This window comes from Gorilla gorilla, chromosome 13, assembly GCF_029281585.2.
Source record: "Gorilla gorilla gorilla isolate KB3781 chromosome 13, NHGRI_mGorGor1-v2.1_pri, whole genome shotgun sequence".
In the NCBI taxonomy this organism is placed as follows: domain Eukaryota; kingdom Metazoa; phylum Chordata; class Mammalia; order Primates; family Hominidae; genus Gorilla; species Gorilla gorilla.
Window position 1 is genome coordinate 71,036,475 of NC_073237.2, and position 23,452 is coordinate 71,059,926.

Sequence of the window (23,452 nt, forward strand, 5' to 3'; positions counted from 1 at the left end):
TATACGGATTCTTCTTCAAGGTCCTTCTCTGACCTCCCTTCCCTCTGCTCTGCTGGTCTCCCTTCTCCCAGCCATTCCTACCCCGCAGAAGACCACATACCTGATCCTCTCTCCCCTTTTCCTGACCTGCATAAGCCTCAGAATCCTTATTCACACTAAGAGTTAAGTGAACGACCACAATTCCCAGAGTCCCTCCCCTCCTCCTACCCCACAACCATGAGATGATCACTGTACCAAAGGAGGGAAAAAGGAAGGAAAGAAACAGACATTTATTAAAGACATACCGTGCACCCAACACAATTCTAGACATCCCTAATATACATCTTCTCAATTAATTGTCACAACAAACGTTAAGACGTAGATAGTCCTTTCCATTTTATAATAAGAAAACAGCTGACAGATGTTAATGCCATCTGGCCAAGGTCACAGGCACAAAATCACAGCGCTTCAATCTTTCTGACCTCACTACATTCTGCTGCCTCCAGGGATCAAGGCCAAAAACTAAATGGACTTCCAGCCTTTCATTTTTTCAGCCCAACGCTCAAAGGCTGAAGAGGACTTGAGCCTCCTGAAGGCATTCCCATTCCCTGGCCCTTTGTCCCAAGGAAGTATTTTGTGGAAGATTTAATTTGGCACAAGAGGCAGGGGTCGACTTTCTGGTGCCTTGAACCAAAAGTCTACAGTTTTCCAGGCAGCACTCAGCCCTCCTGCTCTCTGTAAAGGATTCACACTTCCCTGCCCAGTGGTGCATGCTGATTCTGGCCCTCCCTTCTCCTTGCCCTCCTCCAGATAAAACTACCAAAATGGCCCTCTTGAAGCACCACTGTGAGCATGACACAAACTTGACACTTTCCAAGGTCCCTATTTCTTTTTCTTTTTCTTTTTTTGAGACAGAGTCTTGCTCTGTCACCCGGGCTGAAGTGCAGTGGTGCGATCTCAGCTCACTGTAACCTCTACCTCCCAGGTTCAAGTCATTCTCCTGCCTCAGCCTCCTGAGTAGCTGGGATTACAGGCATGCACCACCACACCTGGCTATTTTTGTATTTTTAGCAGAGACAGGGTTTCACCATGTTGGCCAGGCTGGTCTCGACTCCTGACTTCAGGTGATCCACCCGCCTCGGCCTCCCAAAGTGCTGGGATTACAGGCGTGAGCCACCACACCCAGCCCCAAGGTCCCTATTTCTAAAAATCCTGTCTGGTCTTAACCCCTTCCCTGCCTAGGGCCACCCCACCCGCACATGAAATGTCATCTTCCCTGACCATCAAAGCTCACACCCCTAGTCCCCTCAAGCTAGCCTCCTTAATGCTCTTCAGCCACCCCCCTTCCCACACGGGTATCTCCCCTCCTCTCTCCCTCCATCTATCCAACCCAAATGACTCTTTGAGGATCCACTAAAGTCTTCATCCCTCCATCATCCCCCAAACATCTCTTCCTCTCTCTCAACTGTCACCCACAAGTCTGCACGGTCTTATATCCTGCTTTCTTCTGGCTTCGGGCTCACTATGTTAACTTAATCCCTCTGGCTGCTCTAAGGCAGGGGCCAACTTGGGCCTCTACTCTGTGCAGGTGATAAGTGAGCACCTTGAACACGGTGAACCCACAGCCGGAAGAACACAGGATATCAGACGGTGCCGACTTGTGGATGATAGTTGAGAGAGAGGAAGAAATCTTTGGGGGGATCATGGAAGGATGAAGACTTTAGTGGATCCTCGAAGTGTCATTTGGATTGGGTAGATGGAGGGAGAGAGGAGGGGAGATACCCATGTGGGAAGGGGGGTGGCTGAAGAGTATTAAGGAGGCTAGCCTGAGGGGACTAGGGGTGTGAGCTTTGATGGTCAGGGAAGCCCATGAAAGACCTCAGCAGGCCTGCAACCAGACCGGGTGACTGAGCCCCTGTGATACTCACGGCAGTGTATTTTCTGCAGAGAGAGGTACTTCTCCAGGTTCCTTCTGAGCTTCATTTCATTTCCATACTTGCCCACGGTCCCGTCATCAGACAGGATGAAGTGCGAGTGCATGCTGTTGAGTGTTGTGAGCTTGCTGAGGGGGTTATCCAGAGTCTGGTACAGGCACACCACCTGAGAGACAGCAAGGACAAGGGAGGGTCAGAGCTCTAGATCCTTCCCCAGGCTCACCTGCTCCAAAGGCCTATCTTTATGTGCTAACAGAGTTCCTGTCTAGTTTAAAAAGTACTACTTGTGGCCAGGCATGGTGGCTCATGCCTGTAATCCCAGCACTTTGGGAAGCCAAGGTGGGCGGATCACAAGGTCAGGAGACAGAGACCATCCTTACTAACACGGTGAAACCCCGTCTCTACTAAAAATACACAAAAAAATTGGCCAGGCATGGTGGCGGGTGCCTGTAGTCCCAGCTACTTGGGAGGCTGAGGCAGGAGAATTGCTTGAACCCGGAGGCAGAGGTTGCAGTGAGGTGAGATCGCACCACTGCACTCCAGTGCAACAGAGCGAGACTCCGTCTCAAAAAGAAAAAAAAAGTATTACTTGCAATTTAGAGCAGTGCTTCTCGAACTATCTGTGGTATCAATTTTTTAAATTTCCCATGTTTTAATGGACCGATACGTGATCCTACTATGAATAACTAGCAGGCAGCTTGTGGTACATGAGATTCACAACACAAGTTCAACAGTATTGAAACAAACCCTGTTCAGCAAGATTAGCCTGCTTTCCACGTGCTTGAATGACACAGCATGGTCACATTTCTGGCAGTGGTTCTAAATATTTTTTTTCCTTTCTTTCTTTTTTTTTTTTTTTTGAGATGGAGTCTTGCTCTATCGCCCAGGCTGGAGTGCAGTGGCATGATCTCGGCTCACTGCAACCTTAGCCTCCCAAGTTCAAGCGATTCTCCTGCTTCAGCCTCCCGAGTAGCTGGGACTACAGGCACACATCTCCACACTTGGCTAATTTTTGTATTTTTAGTAGAGACGGGGTTTCACGCCCAGCCTTCTTTTTCATTTCTGTGCTTACCTTGTTTCAAACCATTAAAAAATAGTTCAAGGACTGGCACCAGTACATAGACCACACCACTATTCAAAAATAGTGTCTTTTTATAGATTTATTCCAGAATAATATTCTGACACTGACTTTTCTCTAGTATTTCAAACAAAATAAAGAGTAACAGCTGGCCAGGAGCGGTTACACCTGTAATACCAGCACTTTAGGAGGCCAAAGCTAGCGGATCAGTTGAGGTTAGGAGTTCGAGACCAACCTGGCCAACATGGTAAAACCCTATCTCTACCAAAAATACAAAAATTAGCCAGGCATGGTGGCATGCGCCTGTAGTCCAGCTACTCAGGAGGCTGAAGCATAAGAATCACTTGAACCTGGGAGGTGGAGGTTGCAGTGAGCCAAGATCTTGCCACTGCACTCCAGCCTGGGCGACACAGTGAGACCCCATCTCAAAAATAAATAAATAAATAAAACAGTGGAACAGCCAACCAGCCAAACAGCATTTCATTCATTATAAAACGTCAAAATCTTTATTACATTAATGGACATTTTCTTAAGCTGCTCCACTTCGTATTTGCTTTTAGAGGCAAAAGCACAATATTTAGAGTAAGAAAGCCCAAGTTTAAGTCAAGGCTCTTCTACTTACTAACCTTAACTCTGAGTAATTCTTGCTTTCTTTCTCAGGCTTATTTTCCTCAGGTATAAGTAAGGATGATGATACTGATAATTTTTATTCAGAGGGTTGTTGTGAGGCTTCAAAGAAATAATGGATGCAAAAGGCACTATGAACTTTATAAACATTAGGCTTTAAATGTTACCTTTATAATTTCGAAGCATGACACTGAGGCAAGAAACCAAAAGGAAAATAATTGAGAGATTTAATACATATTTTGTATTTATTTTAAAAAGATAAGAAATAATATAAAATAAAAACTATGAGAAATGCAGCATACTTGACAAACAAAATTGTTACTAGGCTGAATTATAGGATCTTTCAAGGCTAGGCACAGAGAGAGGCTCATTCCTATAATCCCAACACTTTGGGAGGCCAAGGCAGGAAGATCACTTGAGGCCAAGGGTTCAAGACCAGTCTGAGCAACACAGCAAGGCCCCATCTCTAAAAGAAAAAAATTTTTAAAAATTAGTTGGGTGTGGCGGTACATGCATGTAGTACCAACTACTCTGGAGGCTGACACGGGAGGATCACTTGAGCACAAGAGTTCAAGACTGCAGTGAGCTATGATGATGCCATTGTACTTCAGCCTTGGCAACAGAGCAAATTTTATCTTAAAAAAAACAAAACAAAACAAAAAAACTTGAAGGTTAAGAAGTCTAAAATCCCTGCTTGAAAATGTACAAAAACCAGATGAAGAGATGTTGAACCTCACTAGCAATCAGGGAAATGTAAATAAGAAAAATTAGGTATTATTTTATACCTTAACAGAAAGGTATAGCTTGAAAAAAAAACAGAATACTCAGAACTCAACGGGCATCCACATACCCCATTGAAAATAATATGAATTGTTTTGTTTTGGGGTTTTTTTGTTTGTTTGTTTTGTTTTTTTTCTTTTAGACAAGGTCTAATTCTGTCGCCCAGGCTGGAGTGCAGTAGTGCCCATCTGGGATCACTGCAACCTCTGCCTCCCGGGCTCAAGCGATCCTCCCACCTCAGCCTCCTGAGTAGCTAAGATCACAGGCACATGCTGCCATGCTGGCTATTTTTGTTTTTGTTGTTGTTTGGTTTGTTTGTTTGAGACAGGGTCTCACTCTGTTGCCCAGGCTGGAGTGCAGTGGTGCAATCACAGCTCACCACAACCTCAACTTCCCAGGTTCAAGCAATCCTTCCACCTCAGCCCCCCATGTAGCTGAGACTATAGGCGTGCACCACCATGCCCGGCTAATTTTTGTATTTTTTTTTTTTTTTTTTTTGTAGACACAGGGTTTCACCATGTTCCTCAGGCTAGTCTCAAACTCGTGAGCTCAAGCAATCCGCCAGCCTCGGCCTCGGCCTCCCAAAGTACTGGGGTTATAGGCATGAGCCACCATGCCCAGCCAAGAATGTGAATTGTTACCACCTTTCCAGAAGGCAATGTGTCACATTTTAAACGGTTATACAGACTGGTCCAAGCATTCCACTTTGAGAATTAATTCTAGGGAAATAAGCAAGCTAGTATCAAAGATTTACATATCTTATCACAGTATTATTATTATTATCCTCAAAAGTGAAAAACAGAACATGACCTAAATGGACAATAATAGAGGAATCATTGATTCAATACAGTACAGTATGATACTAGCTGACATGAAAAATCAAAATGTTTCCTTGGCCTCCAGATGTGCTCTGCTAATACTGTGTCCCACTGACCAGGCACAGTGGCTCCCGCCCGTAATCCCAGCACTTTGGGAGGCCGAAGTGGGTGGATCACAAGGTCATGAATTCGAGACCAGCCCAGCCAATATGGTGAAACCCCATCTTTACCAAGAATAAAAAAATTAGCTGGGCGTGGTAGTGGGCGCCTGTTATCCCAGCTACTTGGGAGGCTGAGGCAGGAGAATCGCTTGAACCCAGGAGGCGGAGGTTGCAGTGAGCCAAGATCGTGCCACCACACTCCAGCCTGGGCAACACAGCGAGACTCCATCTCTGGGAAAAAAAAAAAAGCTATGTCCCACTAAAAGCAAACAGCCTTTACTCTGGGAAACAAAAAATATACACAATAAGCCTGGAATATTTTTTCATACTAAAAAGCAAGGAAGTCATGATAGACAATGGAATTGTATGAAAAGACGAGGAGACATCTTGAAAACACTCCACCGGCCAAAATGGGATAATTTGAACATTATTAAGAATAATAACTGTATTGATTAATGGATTGAAATATGACAAAGATGTTTACATTTATGAGTTAAGAAAACTCATCATTCACCTTTCATTATTTTGAAAACTGGTAAATAAAAAGAAAAGAGTCAAGCATTTATTCAGCCCTTCCTATACAACTGTACCACAAGGTAAACCAAGTGATTGGTGAGAAAACGTTTCTCCATATGGAGTATTTAAGTATTAGAGTGTTAAGTACATAGAGCATGTAAACTAATAAACAAAGGACATTATAATTAAATGTCATCATGTTGGAACTCTGTTGAAATCATGAATCTATGCAACGACTGCTAACATTATAAAAAGAGAGACCCCCATATATTACAAGGGAAAGACATACCTCCTCCTATGGCATAAACTTACACAGAAAACCTGAACCTGATCATACCTCTCAATCAAACTACCAATTTACAGAAAAGAAGCAAAGAAACATGCTAAACACCACTACAAAAGATTAAATCTGGAAAATCCAAGCTGGAGGAAACTCTTCAGAACAAATGACCCAGTTTCCTCAACAAATAAATTACACACACATAAAAAAATGAGATGGAGGTAAAATCCATAGATTAAAAGTGACAAAAATAAAAGCAAGTCAAGAGATATATCAACCCATCACAATATATGAAACTTTTTTGGATAATGAAATCAAATCACTAAATAATGAAGACTTAAGAAATCCTGTTTTTGAAAAAAACATTATGAGGCAATGAAAAACTTGACTAGACTGGATAGTCAGTGATACTCAGAAATTCCTGGTAATTTTTTAGATATAATAACTTCATTGTGATTATATATTTTCATTGTCCATATATTTTAGAAAGAACTACTAAAATATTTATAGATGAAATTATTTGATGTCTCAAATTTGCTTCAAAATAACGGAGGGTGTCGGCTGAACGGATAAGGGAAGAGGCGAAACAAAATTGGCTATGAGCTGGTAACTGTTGAAGCTGGAGATAGGTACATAGAAAAGAGTTCATTTTTCTAATTTCTCTACTGCCTAATATGTTGGAAGTTTTCCAAAATCAAAGTTAAAACAGGCTGGGTGTGGTGGCTCACGCCTGTAATCCCAGCACTTTGGGAGGCCGAGGCAGGCAGATCATCTGAGGTCAGGAGTTTGAGACCAGCCTAGCCAACATGGTGAAACCCCGTCTCTACTAAAAATACAAAAATTTGCCGGGCCTGGTGGTGGGTGCCTGTAATCCCAGCTACTTGGGAGGCTAAGGCAAGAGAATTGCTTGAACCCAGGAGGTGGAGATTGCAGGGAGCCAAGACTGTGCCACTACACACCAGCCTGGGCAAGACAGCGAGACTCCATCTCAGGAAAAAAAAAAAAATTTAAAACAACCCATAAGCATGTCTGTATTAATCGACATGGAGAAATAACTATGGCAAATAGGTAAGCTGAAAAAAAGCACTTTTATAGCAATCAGTTCTGTTACTATTTTTAAATACACACTTTTTTTGCTGTACATATACACACATACATAGAAAAAATTCTGAAATGATCCTGACAGAAATATTAACAGTAGTCATCTTTCTTCTTTAGAACATTTTCTTATATCTAACATTTTACCAAAAAATTATATTAGTCTTACAAAGAGACTGAGACAAGTCCATTCCCTTTGAAAGAATACATAGGATCAAAGAATCAATACACAAGAAGGAACGAAGCAGAGTAATACAAGATAACAGATGAGAACTAGGAGGTCCAAATTAAGAATGTCCCTTGTTTCACTACGGGCAAACCACTTCAAGAACCTTGGCTACTACCTTAAGTGAGACAGAAGTCCTTGAAGTGTTTTACACAGAGGAATGGCATGATCTGATTTGTATATTTTTAAAGAATCATTCTGGCTACTACGTTGAGACTATGCTGTTAGGAGACAAAGGTAAGAGTAAAGATGGCTATTGCAATCATTCAGGCAACAGATAATGGTGGCTCGGATTCACTCAGTAACAGTAAGGGCAGTGAGAAGAAGAAATCAGATTTGAGATATATTTTTAAAGTGGAACTGATAGATCAAGTTTGAGTGTGAGACAAAGAGATCATCCCAGGATTAGTCCAAGGCTTTTGACTTGAGCAACTGCAAGGGTGGGACTGTCATCTTCTAAGACAGAGTGAGGGAAGCAGCAGAAAGTCAGGAGTTGGTAGTGAATATATTGCATCTGTGATGTTCATTCATTAGACATCCAGGTACAGTGTTAAGCTGGCAATTTGCACACGTGTTCATTTGCTTTTGTTATGAAAGGATTGTCTACTTACATCTTTTCCAATAAGGTCTCTCTGGTTCTCAATGACACCCCAAGGAGGGATTCCAACTGTCCAGATTTTTCTCAAGGAATGAGAGGAATGGGATTTCAAGGCATCCCCAACATGCTTGGACACTCCTATGAACAACCAGTTTAGAAGTCAAACTTTAATTCACAAATCATGCAAAACAAAGAGACTGCCAGAAACAGACAAATAAATAGGCAAGCATATGCAAAGGGCTATTCTTAGGGAGAGTTGCTGGCACAGTGGAATTAGTTTCTGATACCTTGGCTTCCTCTATTCTTTCTAGACACATCTTCCTCTTATCATTACCTCTCTCTACCTGAACAATGTTCCTCTGAGCCCTTTGGGCAATTTCTGCCTACAACTTCAGATCCGATCCTACTCTTGCCTAAGCAAAATGCTGTGCACTGTCCTTCCTCAGCAAGCCCAGCCCTAACATTATGAATGCTTATTATTATTATTATTATTATTATACTTTAAGTTCTAGGGTACATGCGCACAACGAGTGGGTTTGTTACATATGTATACATGTGCCATGTTGGTTTGCTGCACCCATTAACTCCTCCTTTAGGTATTTCTCCTAATGTTAGCCCTCCCCCAGCCCCCCACCCCCTGACAGGCCCTGGTGTGTGATGTTCCCCGCCCTATGTCCAAGTGTTCTCATTGTTCAATTCCCACCTATGAGTGAGAACATGCGGTGTCTGGTTTTCTGTCCTTGCGATAGTTTGCTCATCTATGTCCCTACAAGGGACATGAACTCATCCCTTTTATGGCTGCATAGTATTCCATGGTGTATATGTGCCACATTTTCTTAATCCAATCTATCACTGACGGACTTTTGGGTTGGTTCCAAGTCTTTGCTATTGTGAATGGTGCCGCAATAAACATACGTGTGCATGTGTCTTTATAGTAGCATGATTTATAATCCTTTGGGTATATACCCAGTAATAGGATTGCTGGGTCAAATGGTATTTCCAGTTCTAGATCCTTGAGGAATCGCCACACTGTCTTCCACAATGGTTGAACTAGTTTACACTCCCACCAACAGTGTAAAAGTGTTCCTATTTCTCCACATCCTCTCCAGCACCTGTTTCCTGACTTTTTAATAATCACCATTCTAATTGGTATGAGATGGTATCTCATTGTGGTTTTGATTTGCATTTCTCTGATGGCCAGTGCTGATGAGCATTTTTTCATGTGTCTGTTGGCTGCATAAATGTCTTCTAATGAAAGTGTCTGTTCATATCCTTTGCCCACTTTTTGATGGGGTTGTTTGATTTTTTCTTGTAAATTTGTTTAAGTTCTTTGTAGAGTTTGGATATTAGCCCTTTGACAGATGGGTAGATTGCAAAAATTTTCTCCTATTATGAATTTTTTTTTATCCCTAATCTTACCCAATGTCCCAGCACAACATCCTGCAGATATGTCCCTTGCTCATTAAGGCAAACTAATTTAATAGCTTTATATGCACAAATATTTCAAAGCTAATACATTGAGGAGTAATACGTTAATGTTCGCCCTTCTGGAATTAATACTAGTAATTAGTACAGTAGCCAACACTTACTGGCCTACAGTAAGATTTCAGTAAGTGTTGGCTAACTTTGTATGTATTTACACTTTAAGTAGGAATGTTTTTAGTCCACTTTATAGGCAAAAAATTGTGGCACTGAGAGTTTAAATAAATTGTCCCAGGTTTGTAGAGCTTTGGACAATTTATTTAGAGCTTGGATTTTGTAGAGATTGGATTCCAATTTAGGCAATTTGACCTTTTTCAAGAATAGACTTTATTTTTTAGAGTAGTTTTGGGTTCACAGCAAAATTGAATGAAAAGTACAGAAAGTTCCCATGCCATGCCCTGCTCCCACACAAACACAGCCTCCCCGACTAACAGCATCCCCCATGAGACTGGTACATCTGTTACAATTGATGACCCTACATTATAGGGTCATGACAATAGAATATCACTATTCTCCATAGTCCACAGTTTACATCAGTTTACATTAGGGTTCACTCTTGCTGCTGTACATTCTATGAGTTTTGACAAAGATACAATGATGTATATCCACCATGTTAGTATCACTGCCCTGAAAAAATTCTGTGCTCTGCCTACTCATCCCTCTCTCCCCTCAGCTCCTGGCAACTGCTGATCTTTCTACTGTCTCCATAGATTTGCCTTTTCCAGAATGTCATATACTGTAGTTGGAATCATACAGTAATTAGCCTTTGAGATTGGCTTGATCTGACCTTTAAATCACAATACTGCATTGTAAGACTTATTCTTCCTATTCTTCCTATGTGTGGTACTGACCTTATATGTGTCATTAGCACAGAAGGAAAAATAGCCTGCATATGGCATGGATCTGATGCTTAGCAGCTAAATCACTTCCTTGTTCCTGGCATCTTCCCTTCCAACTCATTTTCTGACCCTCTCCCAGAGCCATCTCTAGAACCTGGGATCTGGATCACAGGCACACATCAATATTAAGTGTGGAGCCATCCACCCCAGTAGAGATTCTGATTCCATGGTTTGGCATGGTGTGCCAACATTGTTGTTGTTTTAAGCACCTTACAAGTGATCCTAACACATATCGTTGTTTGAGACTCTCCGTAAAACCCAATTTGACCATGTTATTCCCCTATTCATCCTGCTGTTCAAATTCCTTTCGGGGCTCCTTGCTATGTAGAGAATAAGACTTCAGCATGGCACCCAATCTGGCTCCAGTCTCCTTTGCAGTCCCTGTCCCCTGCCACATGGCACACACTCCAGCCAGGAGCTTTATCACTTCTTTCTACACACACCTTCACCTCTAGCTGTGTGCCTAACCCTGAGCTGCCACTTCTTACTAATGCCACTTCCTACCTTTACCACAAGATCAATGCCAAGTGCTATATCCTTCCCAAGACTTCCAAGGTGCCGTCAGTTGAAACTAGAATTCATGTCCCTCTTCCTTGTATTCTCAAAACACTTCCTTTGAATCTCAACTATAACCCAGTCAGCATCAATTTCTCACTAGTTGCTTTTTGTCTGTCACAGCCCAACCCATCACTAAATTCAGGGTCCATGTTACTCCTCTTTTATTCCTAACACCTATCCAAATGCTTTTCACATAGTAGATTCTTAAGGCTTGTGGCATTCAGTTTAAGTAAATGTCAAAGATTCATGCCAAATTATGTTCAACTATGGTTGAGAAGCCTGTCAAGAATAGACAGGAGCTCATAAGCAGAGTTCAAATTTAAACGTGCACGGGAATCATCTGGGGATGTTGTTAAAATGCAGGTTCTGATTCTGCAGGTCTGGGGTGGGGCCTGAAATAGGCACTTTCAGCAAGCTCTCAGTTGATGCTGATGTTGCTGGTCCAGGGACTAATCCTTAAGTAGCCAGGCCATAGAGGAGCTGTGGTTGAATCAGGTTAGACTGATTGTTTTATGTTGTTGTTGTTTTCTCTTTTTTTTTGAGACGGAGTCTCGCTCGTCGTCCAGGCTGGAGTGCAGTGGCACAATCTCGGCTCGCTGCAACCTCCGCCTCCCGGGTTCACGCCATTCTCCTGCCTCAGCCTCCCAAGTAGCTGGGACTACAGGCGCCCGCCACCACACCCGGCTAATTTTTTGTATTTTTAGTAGAGACGGGGTTTCACCATGTTAGCCAGGTTGGTCTCGATCTCCTGACCTCGTGATCCACCCACCTCGGCCTCCCAAAGTGTTGGGATTACAGGCGTGAGCCACCACGCCCGGCCCTTTTTTTTTTTTTTTTTTTAAGACAGGGTCTTGCTTTGCCACCCAGGCTGGGTAGAGTGACATGATCATAGCTCACTGCAGCCTTGACCTCCCAGGCTCAAGTAAACCTCCCACCTCAGCCTCCCCAGTAGCTGGGTCTACAGGTGCACACCACCACATCCAGCTAATTTCTGCAATTTTTTAGAGATAGGGTTTTGCCACATTGCCCAGGGTGGTCTCGAACTCCTGAGCTCAGGCAATTCACCAGCCCTCAGCTTCCCAAAAGGCTGGGATTATAGGCATGAACCACTGCATCTGGCCTGACTGTTGTTTAGTGGAGATCCAAGTATTTCTCATGTCCCATTTCTTTTGTTTTTATGAAGTATTTCAATCATCTCCACACTACTCTATTTGTGTTCCTTTAGGTTAACTGGCCATAAACTCAATGATCTTTTTAAGGCATTAAGTAAAATGAAGCATGACACGCAGTTAGTTATTCAAAGAAAAAGCCTTGCCCAAGCCTGTCTTTTCAATGAATGATGTGAAACTTCCCTACCCACCCACTTAACTGGAAATCAAATAAGAACTATACAATGGACTTAGAACTCTGCCAACTTCAGTTTCTTCCAAGAATGTGAAACAATCTCTATAAAATATGTATGATAAAGTGTGCGTTACCTATTTGTGATGGGCCAAATCCCTCGGTTTTATTTTGCTTTGTTTTTTCAGTCATTCACTTCCTTCATTCCTTTTCAGTCAAAAGGAACTTTGTTATGTCAGTACAAGGTGCTAAATGCTTAGGCAGATGCTCAGGCCCTTGCCTCTAGTACACAACCAGAAGGAGAGCTAACACACTGACTCATCCTAGCCTGTAAGGCAAAATACCAACATTCTACAAGTGCTACAGGCAGTAAATGCTGTAGAAATTAAAAGACAAAAGTGAGTAGCTCTAGTTGAGATATTCAAGAGGCTGTTTGATGAGTGCGTTGGCATCTCGTGTAGATCTTAAAACATGGGCAAACTTTGATAGGAGACACTGGGCAGGGCATGCCAAATCAAAAGAGAGAAAAGTAAAGGGAAGATAGAAAACCACAGGTTAGGCCAGACACGGTGGCTCATGCCTGTAATCCCAGCACTTTGGGAGGCCAAGGTGGGCAGATCGCCTGAGGTCAGGAGTTCGAGGCCAGCCTGGCCAATATGGTGAAACCCCGTCTCTACTAAAAATACAAAAATTAGCCAGGTGTGGTGACAGGCACCTGTAATCCCAGCTACTTGGGAGGCTGAGGCAGGAGAATCGCTTGAACCTGGGAGGCGGAGGTCGCAGTGAGCCAAGATTGCACCATTGCACTCCAGCCTGGGTGACAAGAGCAAGACTTCATCTCAAAAAAAAAAAAAAAAAAGAAAGAAAGAAAAAGAAAACCACAGGTTAGTAACAAACTGGTAAGAGACAAGAGTTTATGGAATCACTAGTTCTCAATCCTGGCTGACATACTTCAGAAGCTCCGGACTAAAAGCCTCTAATTCATCTGGGGAAGAGCCTGTACATTTGTATTTTAAAAGCTCTCCAGGTTGCCCTTATGTGCAGACAGTTCACAAACACTGAAGCAAAGAAATAAGGTCAGAGCCCACCACATACAATTCTGGAATTTCAGATTTTAAGAAGTATAGAAGAGTCAGTGATTGAGACGGTGAGTGTTTTGGCAATCATGTAGTTAAAAAAAAAAGTATCTACTCATGCCCAAAACACGCAATGCAAGTTTTACCCACATCACTGATTTCCCAAATCTGAGAAACTGACAATGATTATATGAGTTTAGTGAAGGTCCAGGCCCACACACACTATGCACTTGCATGGATTCGATGTCCCTTCTAGCCTTACTGTAGTTGGGAGCTCAGGAAAGACTATTTTCTTTTCCAGAGGTTTATCTGAAGTTACATTAAAATAGTATATTCTGACAATGGTAAAAACACATTCCAGGAAAAACCTATGATTCTTCTGGGTTTATTTTCTAGTCACTAGGATTTTCATCTTTCTTCCTCACAGCACCACATATCCTAGGAGTGCTACAGAGCAGAGATTATGTGGCACACTACCTGATTCACAGTTAGAAAGAAAAAAGAAGAAAGAAAAAGAGAAGAGAGAGAGGAAGGAAGGAAGGAGGGAAGGAAGGAAGGAGGGAAGGAAGGAAGGAAGGAAGGAAGGAAGGAAGGAAGGAGGGAGGGAGGGAGGGAGGGAGAGAGGGAGGGAGGGAAAGAAAAGAAAGAGAAAGGAAAAAAGAAAAGAGGGAGAGAGGGAGGGAGAGAGGGAGGGTGGAAGAGAGGGTGGGAGAAACGGAGGGAGGGAGCTTTACCTGTATTGATGCCTTCAGTTATTATCCACGCTCCTGTTGTCTCTGCAGCTTTAACCAAACCTTGGCTGAAAATCTCTTTAAATTTAGAGGGCATAGTAAAGTTCTGGATGCCCCCATGGACTGAGATCACAAGCTTGGGCAGTTCCATTTTCCACTCTTTCAACATTAAATGTAACAGATGATCCAGTTTTGTATCATAAGAAGTTCTAATATACTGCAAGAAAAGCACATGTAGGTGAATAGAACATTGTAAAAAAGTTATGCCAGGCACAGAAACAATGAGCACACAGCAGGGCAACTGAAATGGCCAAAATCTAAAAGGAAGTATGTGGGATCTCTTTAAAGTTCATCTTCATGTAATGGAAATATTTACTTTTAAAAGATTCCACACTCCCATTAAGTTCCTTCTGGGAATTACAAGTCACTGTAGGAAAGCTTCCTCTGGTTTTCAAGGCTGGCCCACCAATGCTCTCCAGAGAACCTGGGGTGAGGCAGAAATACTTCAAACAGGCAGGGTGTGGTGGCTCACACCTGTAATTCCAGCACTTCGGGAGGCCGAGGCAGGCGGAACACCTGAGGTCAGGAGTTCAAGACCAGCCTGGCCAACATGGTGAAACCCCATCTCTACTAAAAATACAAAAAAATTAGCCAGGCATGGTGGCACACGTCTGTAATCCCAGCTACCCGGGTGACTGAGGCAGGAGAATTGCTTGAGCCCAGGAGGCAGAGGTTGCAGTGAGCTGAGATCACTCACTCCACTCACGCCACTGCACTCCAGCCTGGCTGACAGAGCAGGACTCTGTCTCAAAAAAAAAAAAAAAAAAAGAAAGAAAGAAAGAAAAAAAAGAAAAGAACAAGAAATATTTCGAACAACTGGCCAAAATCACTATGTCAGCAAACCTTTTCATCAGAAGCTATAACAAATAGGTGAAATGGGATTTTTCATAAATGCTATGGCTTTCTGTTTACTTAATCATTTCACAGATTTGCATAATTTAAATTAAGATTCTAGAGCATGGACATTTAATTTATTGTAAATTTTACCTTCTAATCATTCCATTAAAATTATAAATTTTACCTTCTAACCATTATCCCTCTGAAAACACTTTTGTTCTGAAACAAATACTTTTCACAAAACAGTCTTCTCTTTAATCGTCAATGTAAGCAAAAGAAAAGATGAGGGAAATCAAAGCCAGCAGGTAGCCCCAGAATCACTTTTTATTTTACCTAATATTGTATTGCACAGCTGGCTTGCTTTTTCCAGCAAACGCAGATCACTCAAAGGATATTGAGATGAATTTGCCTCCCTCAAACTTATGCGAACCAACAGCAAGAATAAGCCAGATTTATAGGAAGAAGTAAGGACAATAAGAAACCATGAATTATGAAACAAAACCACAGGCAAAGATCTCCATACATGCAAATAGGAATTAACACATGATCCTCCAGAACATGACAGTAATTTAAAACAATTTCCAATTCATCTTTGAACTTCTTTTTTTTTTCTTTTTGAGATGAAGTCTTATGCTGTCGCCCAGGCTAGAGTGCAGTGGTGCAATCTTGGCTCACTGCAACCTCTGCCTCCCAGGTTCAAGTGATTCTCCAGCCTCAGCCTCCCAAGTAGCTGGGATTACAGGCCTGTGCCACCACACCAGCTAAATTTTGTATTTTTTAGTAGAGACGGGGTTTCGCCATGTTGGCCAGGCTGATCTCAAACTCCTGACCTCAGGTGATCCACCTGCCTTGGCCTCCCAGAGTTCTGGGGTTACAGGTGTGAGCCAACGTGCCCAGCCTGAACTTCTTGATACATAATTCCTTTATTCCAAAATTAAAATATTAAAATTTCTGAACATCAGGAATGGTGCAGCTATTGAAAAATGTGAAGGCACAAATACTTCAAACAGGCAGAAACCTGTTAGTAGAAACCCCGTCTCTACTAAAAATACAAAATTAGCCAGGAGTGGTGGCCCATGCCTGTAGTTCCAGCTACTCAGGAGGTTGAGGCAGGAGAATCACTTGAACCCGGGAGGCAGAGGTTGCAGTGCGCCGAGATCGTGCCATTGCACTCCAGCCTGGGCAACAAGAGCAAAACCCCGTCTCAAAAAAAAAAAAAGAAAGAAACCAGCAAAACAATTTGGGTTATTAGCAAACCTTGGCATGGTGGGTGTGCTCTCCATCTTGGAAATTAATCGTGCCAAAAGTATCTGTTGGGCTTTTCGTTGTGTGCTTTTCAACAGACCATTGTTCACTTTCTTTACCCTTGGCAGCTGAGATGGTCCAGGAATAATCTATCCCAGCATGGTCTCCAATCAGTCGGCCACAGTAACACCTTAAATTCAAGACCAAAAAAAAACTCAACTTCAAAATAGAAAATAGATGCAATATGTCTACCTTTTTCTAAAGTAATGTATAGATGCCATATACTATTTCTTAAAACTTCACATTAAGGTTTATATTAAATTTCTAACACAGGACTGTCTTCTAAGTTTAGAAACACTATTAGTGGTTCTCTCTCTTGGCTGCACATTAGGATAATTTGGAGAATATTTTTTCTTTAAAGGCAGGAATACCTTGGAGACGTTGAAAGTTTGGTTCCAGTCCACTGCAATAAAGTGAATATGGCAATAAAGCTAGTCACACAAATAGTTTGGTTTCCTAGTGCATATAGTAGTTATGCTGACACTACACTGTAGTCTATTAAGTGTTCAATAGCATTACATCTAAAAAACAATGTACATAACTTAATTAAAATAATTTATTACTAAAAAACGCTACCAACCATCTGATCCTTCAGTGAGTTGTAATCTATGTGCTGGTGAAGGGTCTTCTCTCAATGTTGATGGTTGCTAACTGATCAGAATGGTGGTTGCTGAAGGTTAAGGTGGCTGGGGCTATGTCTTAAAATAAGACAACGATGAAGTTTGCCACATTGATTAACTCTTCCTTTCACAAAAGATTTCTCTGTAGCATGTGATGCTATTTGATAGCATTTTACCCACAGTAGAACTTCTTTCAAAACTGGAGTCAATCCTCTCAAACTCTGCCACTGTTTTATCAACTAGGTTTATGTCATATTCTAAATCCTTTGGTGTCATTTCTACAATGGTCTATCTTCACCAGTAGATTCCATTTCAATGAACCATTTTCTTTATTCATCCATAAGAAGCACCTCCTCATCTAATCAAGTTTTTTAATGAGATTCAGTCACACCCTTCAAGCTCCAGTTTTAATCCTAGATGTCTTGCTATTTCCAGCACCTTCTACAGTGACTTCCTCCACTGAAGTCTTGAACCCCTCAAAGTCATCCATGAAAGTTGGGATCAACGTCTCTAAAACTCTCATTAATGTTGCATTTTGACCTCCTCCCATGAATCACGAATGTTCTTAATGGCATCTAGAATGGTGAATCCTTTCCAGAAAGTTTTCAGTTTACTTTGTCCAGATCCATCAGAGGAATCACTACCTACAGCAGCTAAAGTCATACCAAATGTATTTCTTAAATAATAAGAGTTGAAGGCCAGGTGCAGTGGCTCACGCCTGCAATCCCAGCACTTTGGGAGGCCGAGGAGGGTGGATCATGAGGTCAGGAGATAGAGACCATCCTGGCTAACATGGTGAAACCCCGTCTCTACTAAAAAATACAGAAAAAAAATTAGCCGGGCATGGTGGCAGGCGCCTGTAATCCCAGCTACTTGGGAGGCTGAGGCAGGAAAATGGCATGAACCCAGGAGGTGGAGCTTGCAGTGAGCCGAGACAGCGCCACTGCACTTCAGCCTGGGCGACAGAGCGAGACTCCGTCTCAAAAAAAAAAAAAAAAAGAGTTGAAATTTAAAGTTATTTCTTGATCCATGGGCTGGGGCTGCAGAATGGATGTTGTGTTAGCAGGCATGAAAACAACATTCATCTCCTTGTAATATTTCCATAAGAGCTCTTGGGTGACCAGGTGTGTGGTCAATGAGCAAAAATATGTTTAAAGGAATCTTTCTTTTTTAAAGCAGTAGATCTCAACAGTGGGCTTAAAATATTCAGCAAACCATACTAAAGACAAATGTACTGAGATTCAGGCTTTGTTGTTCTATTTATAGAGCACAAGTAGAGTACATTTAGCATAATTATTAAGGGACCTAAAATTTTGGCATGGTAAATGAGGGCTGGCTTTAACACAAAGTCACCAGCACAGATACTGATAGACTTGCTCGATCCAAGGTTCCCAAAAACCTCCAATTGTCTCCTAACAAGAGAGTCAGCCTGTCCTTTGAAGTTTTGAAGCCAGACATTGACTTCTCTCTAGCTATGAAAGTCTCAGATGGCATCTTCTTCCAACATAAGGCTGTTGGTCTACATTGAAAATCTTTGTTTAGTGTAGGTACCTCATCAATAATCTTAGCTAGATCTTCTAAATAACTCGCTGCAGCTCCTCTGTTAGCATTTATTGCTTCACCCTGAACTTTTATATTACAGAGACTGCTTCTTTCTTTAAACCTCATGAACCAACAACTGCCAGGTTCAAACTTTTCTTTTGAAGCTTTCTCACCTCCCTCAGACTTCATAGAATTGAAAAGAGTTAGGACCTTATTCTGGATTAGTCTTTCATTTAGGGGAATGCTGTGGCTGGTTTGATCTTCTATCCAGACCACTCAAACTTTCTTCATATCAGCAATAAAGCTGTTTCTTTTCTTATCATTTGTGTGTTCACTGGAGTAGCACTTATAATTTCCATCAAGCACCTTTCCTTTGCATTCACAAGTTGGCTAACCGTTTGGCACAAGAGGCCTAGCTTTCAACCTATCTCAGCTTTCAACACGCCTTCCTCACTAAGCTTAATTATTTCTAGCTTTTGATTTAAACTGAGATATGCAAGACTCTTTATTTCATTTTGTTTCACTAAGTGGCCATTATAGGATTATTAATTGGCCAAATTTCAACACTGTGGCATCTCAAGGTAGAGGGAGGCACAAGGAGAGGGAGAGAGACAGGATCGGTCAGTGGAATAGTCAGAACATATATAACATTTATCTAATTGGTTTGCCCCATCTTATATGGGTGCAGTTCATGACACTCCAAAACAATTACAATAGTGACATCAAAGGTCGCCGATTAAAGATTGTCATAACAGATACAATGATAAAATAAAAAAGTTTGAAATATTGCGAGAATTATTAAAATGTGATGCAGAGATAAGAAATGAGCACGTGCCACTGGAAAAATGGCACTGACAGACTTGCTTAATGCAAGGTTCCCACAAACCTCCACATTATAAAAAATGCAATATCAGTAAAGCACAATAAAGTAACACACATGAGGTATGCCTGTACTAAAAATCTCTTGCATACTCATGTTCATAGCAGCATTATTCTGAATATCCACAAAGTGGAAGCAACCCAAATGTCCATCAGTGGAGAAGTGGACAAACAAAATGTGGTATATAAATACCACGGTATATGATTCAGCCTTAAAAAGGAAGAAAATTCTGACATATGCTATAACATGGAAAAACCTTGAAGACATTATGCTAATTAAAAGAAGCCAATCACAAAAAGATAAACAGGCCAAGGGTAGTGGTTCACGCCCGTAATTCCAGCATATTGGGAGGGTGAGGTGGGAGAATCACTTGAGGCCAAGAGTTCATGACCAGCCTGGGCAACACAGCAAAACCCTGTCTCTACAAAAAAATATAAAAATTAGCCCCGTGTGGTGGAGCAAGTCTGTAATCTCAGCTACTAGGGAGGCAGGAAAATCACTTGAGCCTGGGAGGCAGAGGCTGCAGTGAGCCGAAATTACATCACTGCACTCCAGCCTGGGCAACAAAGCAAAACTCTGTCTCAAAACAAAACAAAAAGTAAGAATAATTTATCATTTTATGCATTATCTACAACATGTTGAATAAAACTAACAAAAATACAAATGAAGAGGGAAAGAGTTATAATTTAGATGAGTAATAAGAGCCTCTCTGACATTTTGGGATGGATGATTTAAAAAAAAATTTACGTAAAAAATAAACAAAAAGAGCCTCTCTAGGAAATCAATTTGACATCAAGAGAGTTCTTATCTCTTCAAAATGAATATCAAGAAGCAGAGAAAATTTGTCATTTATTATAAATAATTGAGTACAGTTCCTACTGTGACTTTCACCTAACCTTGATTAATCAACAGATAAGTTGATCAGGCAAGTTGATTCTGCTTAGCTGCCTAAATATTAAATTTCTGTTTTCTTTAGATTTCTTGTCAATACAAACAAGTCAATTTATGGCCCAGTACATGAACAGACATTTAAGGCGCAAATTGTTTGCTTTTTTTTCCCTATAATTAAAGCTCATTCTCTTCTTAAAGGGAAATTCATATTTCTACATTTATGTAACTCCTTTGCAAGAAGGGCTCTATCATATTATTTTAAAGCTTTTGCTATACCTAATTCTCATTTAAAACAATTATATTGTTTTCTGGTATGAACTTCAGTGACACATTTTTAAATGAGAATTAGATAGGTATAGCAGGAACTTTAAAAACTGAAAACATTTTTCTTATCGATATTTTAGAATTTTTTTTTTTTTTGAAACAGAGTCTCTCTCTCTGTTGCCCAGGCTGGAATGCAGTGTGACACGATCTCTGCTCACTGCCACCTCCACCTCCTGGATTCAAGCAATTCTCCTGCCTCAGCCTCCCAAGTAGCTGGGATTACAGGGGTGTGTCACCACGCCTGGATAACTTGTTTGTATTTTTAGTAGAGACAGGGTTTCACCATGTTGCCCAGGCTGGCCTTGAACTGTTGACCTCAGGTGATCCACCCACTTCGGCCTTCCAACGTACTGGGATTACAGTCGTGAGCCACTGCTCCCGGCTATTTTACAATATTTTTCTAAAATGCACACTTTTAAGAAATTATCTTCATCTATTAAAATCTTCAGACTTGGGTTTGTTTACAAGTTCCAAAAAGCCTAGTCATCAGTCCTATGAATCTACAAACCACACATGGCTCCATGCACTAATCCACCATGACATTATTCCTTTCCTACCTTGAGTACACAGACGAGGTGTTCTGCAAGCCAACAATGGTCTTTTCACAATTAGGTCCTGCTATTCACACACCATCAAGTTTTAACTGAAAATGGCTGACAATGTCAAGTACTAGCAAGGACACATTTCCTTTGTAAAAAAAATTTTTTTAATTATTATAACATTCTCACTTTTTAAAATTTTCACTGTTTAGTTTGAGATAAGGTCTTACTCTGTCACCCAGGCTGGAGTGCAGTGGTGTGACCATGGCTCACTGCAGCCTCAACTTCCCATGCTCAATCAATTCTCCCACCTCAGCCTCCCATGCAGCTGGAATTACAGGCAACGACTATCACGTCTGGCTAATTTGGGGTTTTGCCATGTTGCCCAAGCTGGTCTTGAACTCCTGGGCTCCGGCAATCCTTCTCCCTCAGTCTCCCAAAGTGCTGGGATTTTTAATCATTATTTTAAGATGTTAATTTGCATTCAATATTGTCAAAGGCAGGCTGCTCTGATGGTAGTAGGTTATCAGAACTTACTAACATTAGTGTCACTAAAGTTGGTATACAACCCCCCACTGCTAAATTTGACTGGCTTTAATATATATATATAGTCATTATATATATAATCACATATATAGTCATATATAGTCATATATATAGTCATATATAGTCAAAGTCACATATATATAGTCATATATAGTCAAAGACAAAGTATACTCTAAACCATTGTCATTCTTGATTTTAAGACCCATAAGTAACTTTGTGTCTCTGATTAAAGTTATGAAGCCTACACTCAGGAATTCTGAAAAATAGATAAATAATGAAGTTATGAAGCCCGTCTCAAGAAAAAATATATATGTAGCAGTAGTTCTCCCTTACCTTCAGGGCATATGTTCCAAGACCTCCAGTGGGTGCCCAAAACCGCAGATAGTACCAAACCTAATTGCTGTCAATCAGAACAGGTTTCTGTTCATGTCTTCCACCCACAAATGCAACGACTGTTTCATTTTAACTAAGCATTTATCAAAATTATGGCCCTGTGGCCATAATTTTGCAACTGAAGGTACAGCAGTAAAACTGGCATGAATTTCTTTTTCCTTCTTCACAATTTCATGGATAGAAGATGGATTTGTACCACAGATCTTAGCAACCTCAGCTAACTTTTATTCTTAGCTTATTAAGCTGAGAACTTTCACCTTTTCACTTAAAGAAAGCACTTTATGGCCCTTTGGCATGTCCAAATTGCCTGCATCACTACTCTTGCACTTTGGAGCCATTATGAAGGGTTACTTGGATTCAAGTACTGCAATACCGAGACAGTCAATCAGATAACCCTGACAGCTACTAAGCCACTAACGGGTGGGGAGCGTCTGTAGCATGGCTAGGCTGGACAAACGAATGATTCATGTCCTAGGTTGGACAAGGCAAATGGCAAGAGATTTTATCATGCCACTCAGAATGGCACGCAATTTTAAACCCATAAATTGCTTTTTTTCTGGGATTTTCTATTTAATCTTTTTGGCCCATGAGGAACTGAAACAATGGAAGGTAAAATGGCAGAAAAGGGGGGACTACTCCTTCCAAATTTCTAAACCTTCTTTAATTAAAAATTGCATCCTGGTCCACAGTTTTCCTCAACTGCCATGCCTCCAGCTAGATAGTAATGCCTGCAATGCCCCGCCTGAAAGAGTCAATATTCTTCTTGACAGCTTTTCATTCTAAATTTGTGTCTATATTCTGATGCACAATTAATTCCATGGACTACGTAAGGTGCAGTATACATTAGTAAATGTTATATTTAACTTCTATATATCTGCTTATCTGATGACAAATACATACAGTGAGAAGAAAAAATGTAAAGAAATCTAGACAGGGCCAGAGCTCAATTTCCAAAATGTTCCAAGGAGACAATAGAGACAAATACATTTGAGTACATGGTGGAGAAATGTGGCTAGCTGTTATGGACTGAATTGTTTTCCGACAAAATTCATATGCTGAAGCTCTGACCCCTAATGTGACTGCATTAATTACCTCCTTAAAGTTTAGTTAAATTCAGCAGGGCACGGTGTCTCACGCCTTTCATCCCAACACTTTGGGAGGCCGAGGTGGGCAGATCACCTGAGGTCAGGAGTTCGAGACCAGCCTGGCCAACATGGTGAAACCTCATCTCTACTAAAAATACAAAAAATTAGCCAGGTGTGATGGCAGATGCCTGTAATCCCAGCTACTCGGGAGGCTAACACAGGAGAATCGCTTGAACCCGGGAGGCGGA

The 23,452-nt window shown here is 41.3% G+C and overlaps 1 protein-coding gene across 1 annotated transcript in view; it reads right to left on the reverse strand.

Annotated features, from left to right (window-relative positions):
* Positions 1–23,452, reverse strand: part of TRPM6 (transient receptor potential cation channel subfamily M member 6) — a 165,530-nt gene that overhangs the window by 103,368 nt on the left and 38,710 nt on the right. The window contains exons 4-7 of the mRNA XM_019034278.4: positions 16,337–16,514; positions 14,186–14,399; positions 8,109–8,233; positions 1,908–2,079 (exon numbers count right to left, since the gene is read on the reverse strand). Of these exons, the coding sequence (XP_018889823.3) occupies positions 1,908–2,079; positions 8,109–8,233; positions 14,186–14,399; positions 16,337–16,514 (689 nt within the window). The remainder of the gene's footprint in view (positions 1–1,907; positions 2,080–8,108; positions 8,234–14,185; positions 14,400–16,336; positions 16,515–23,452) is intronic.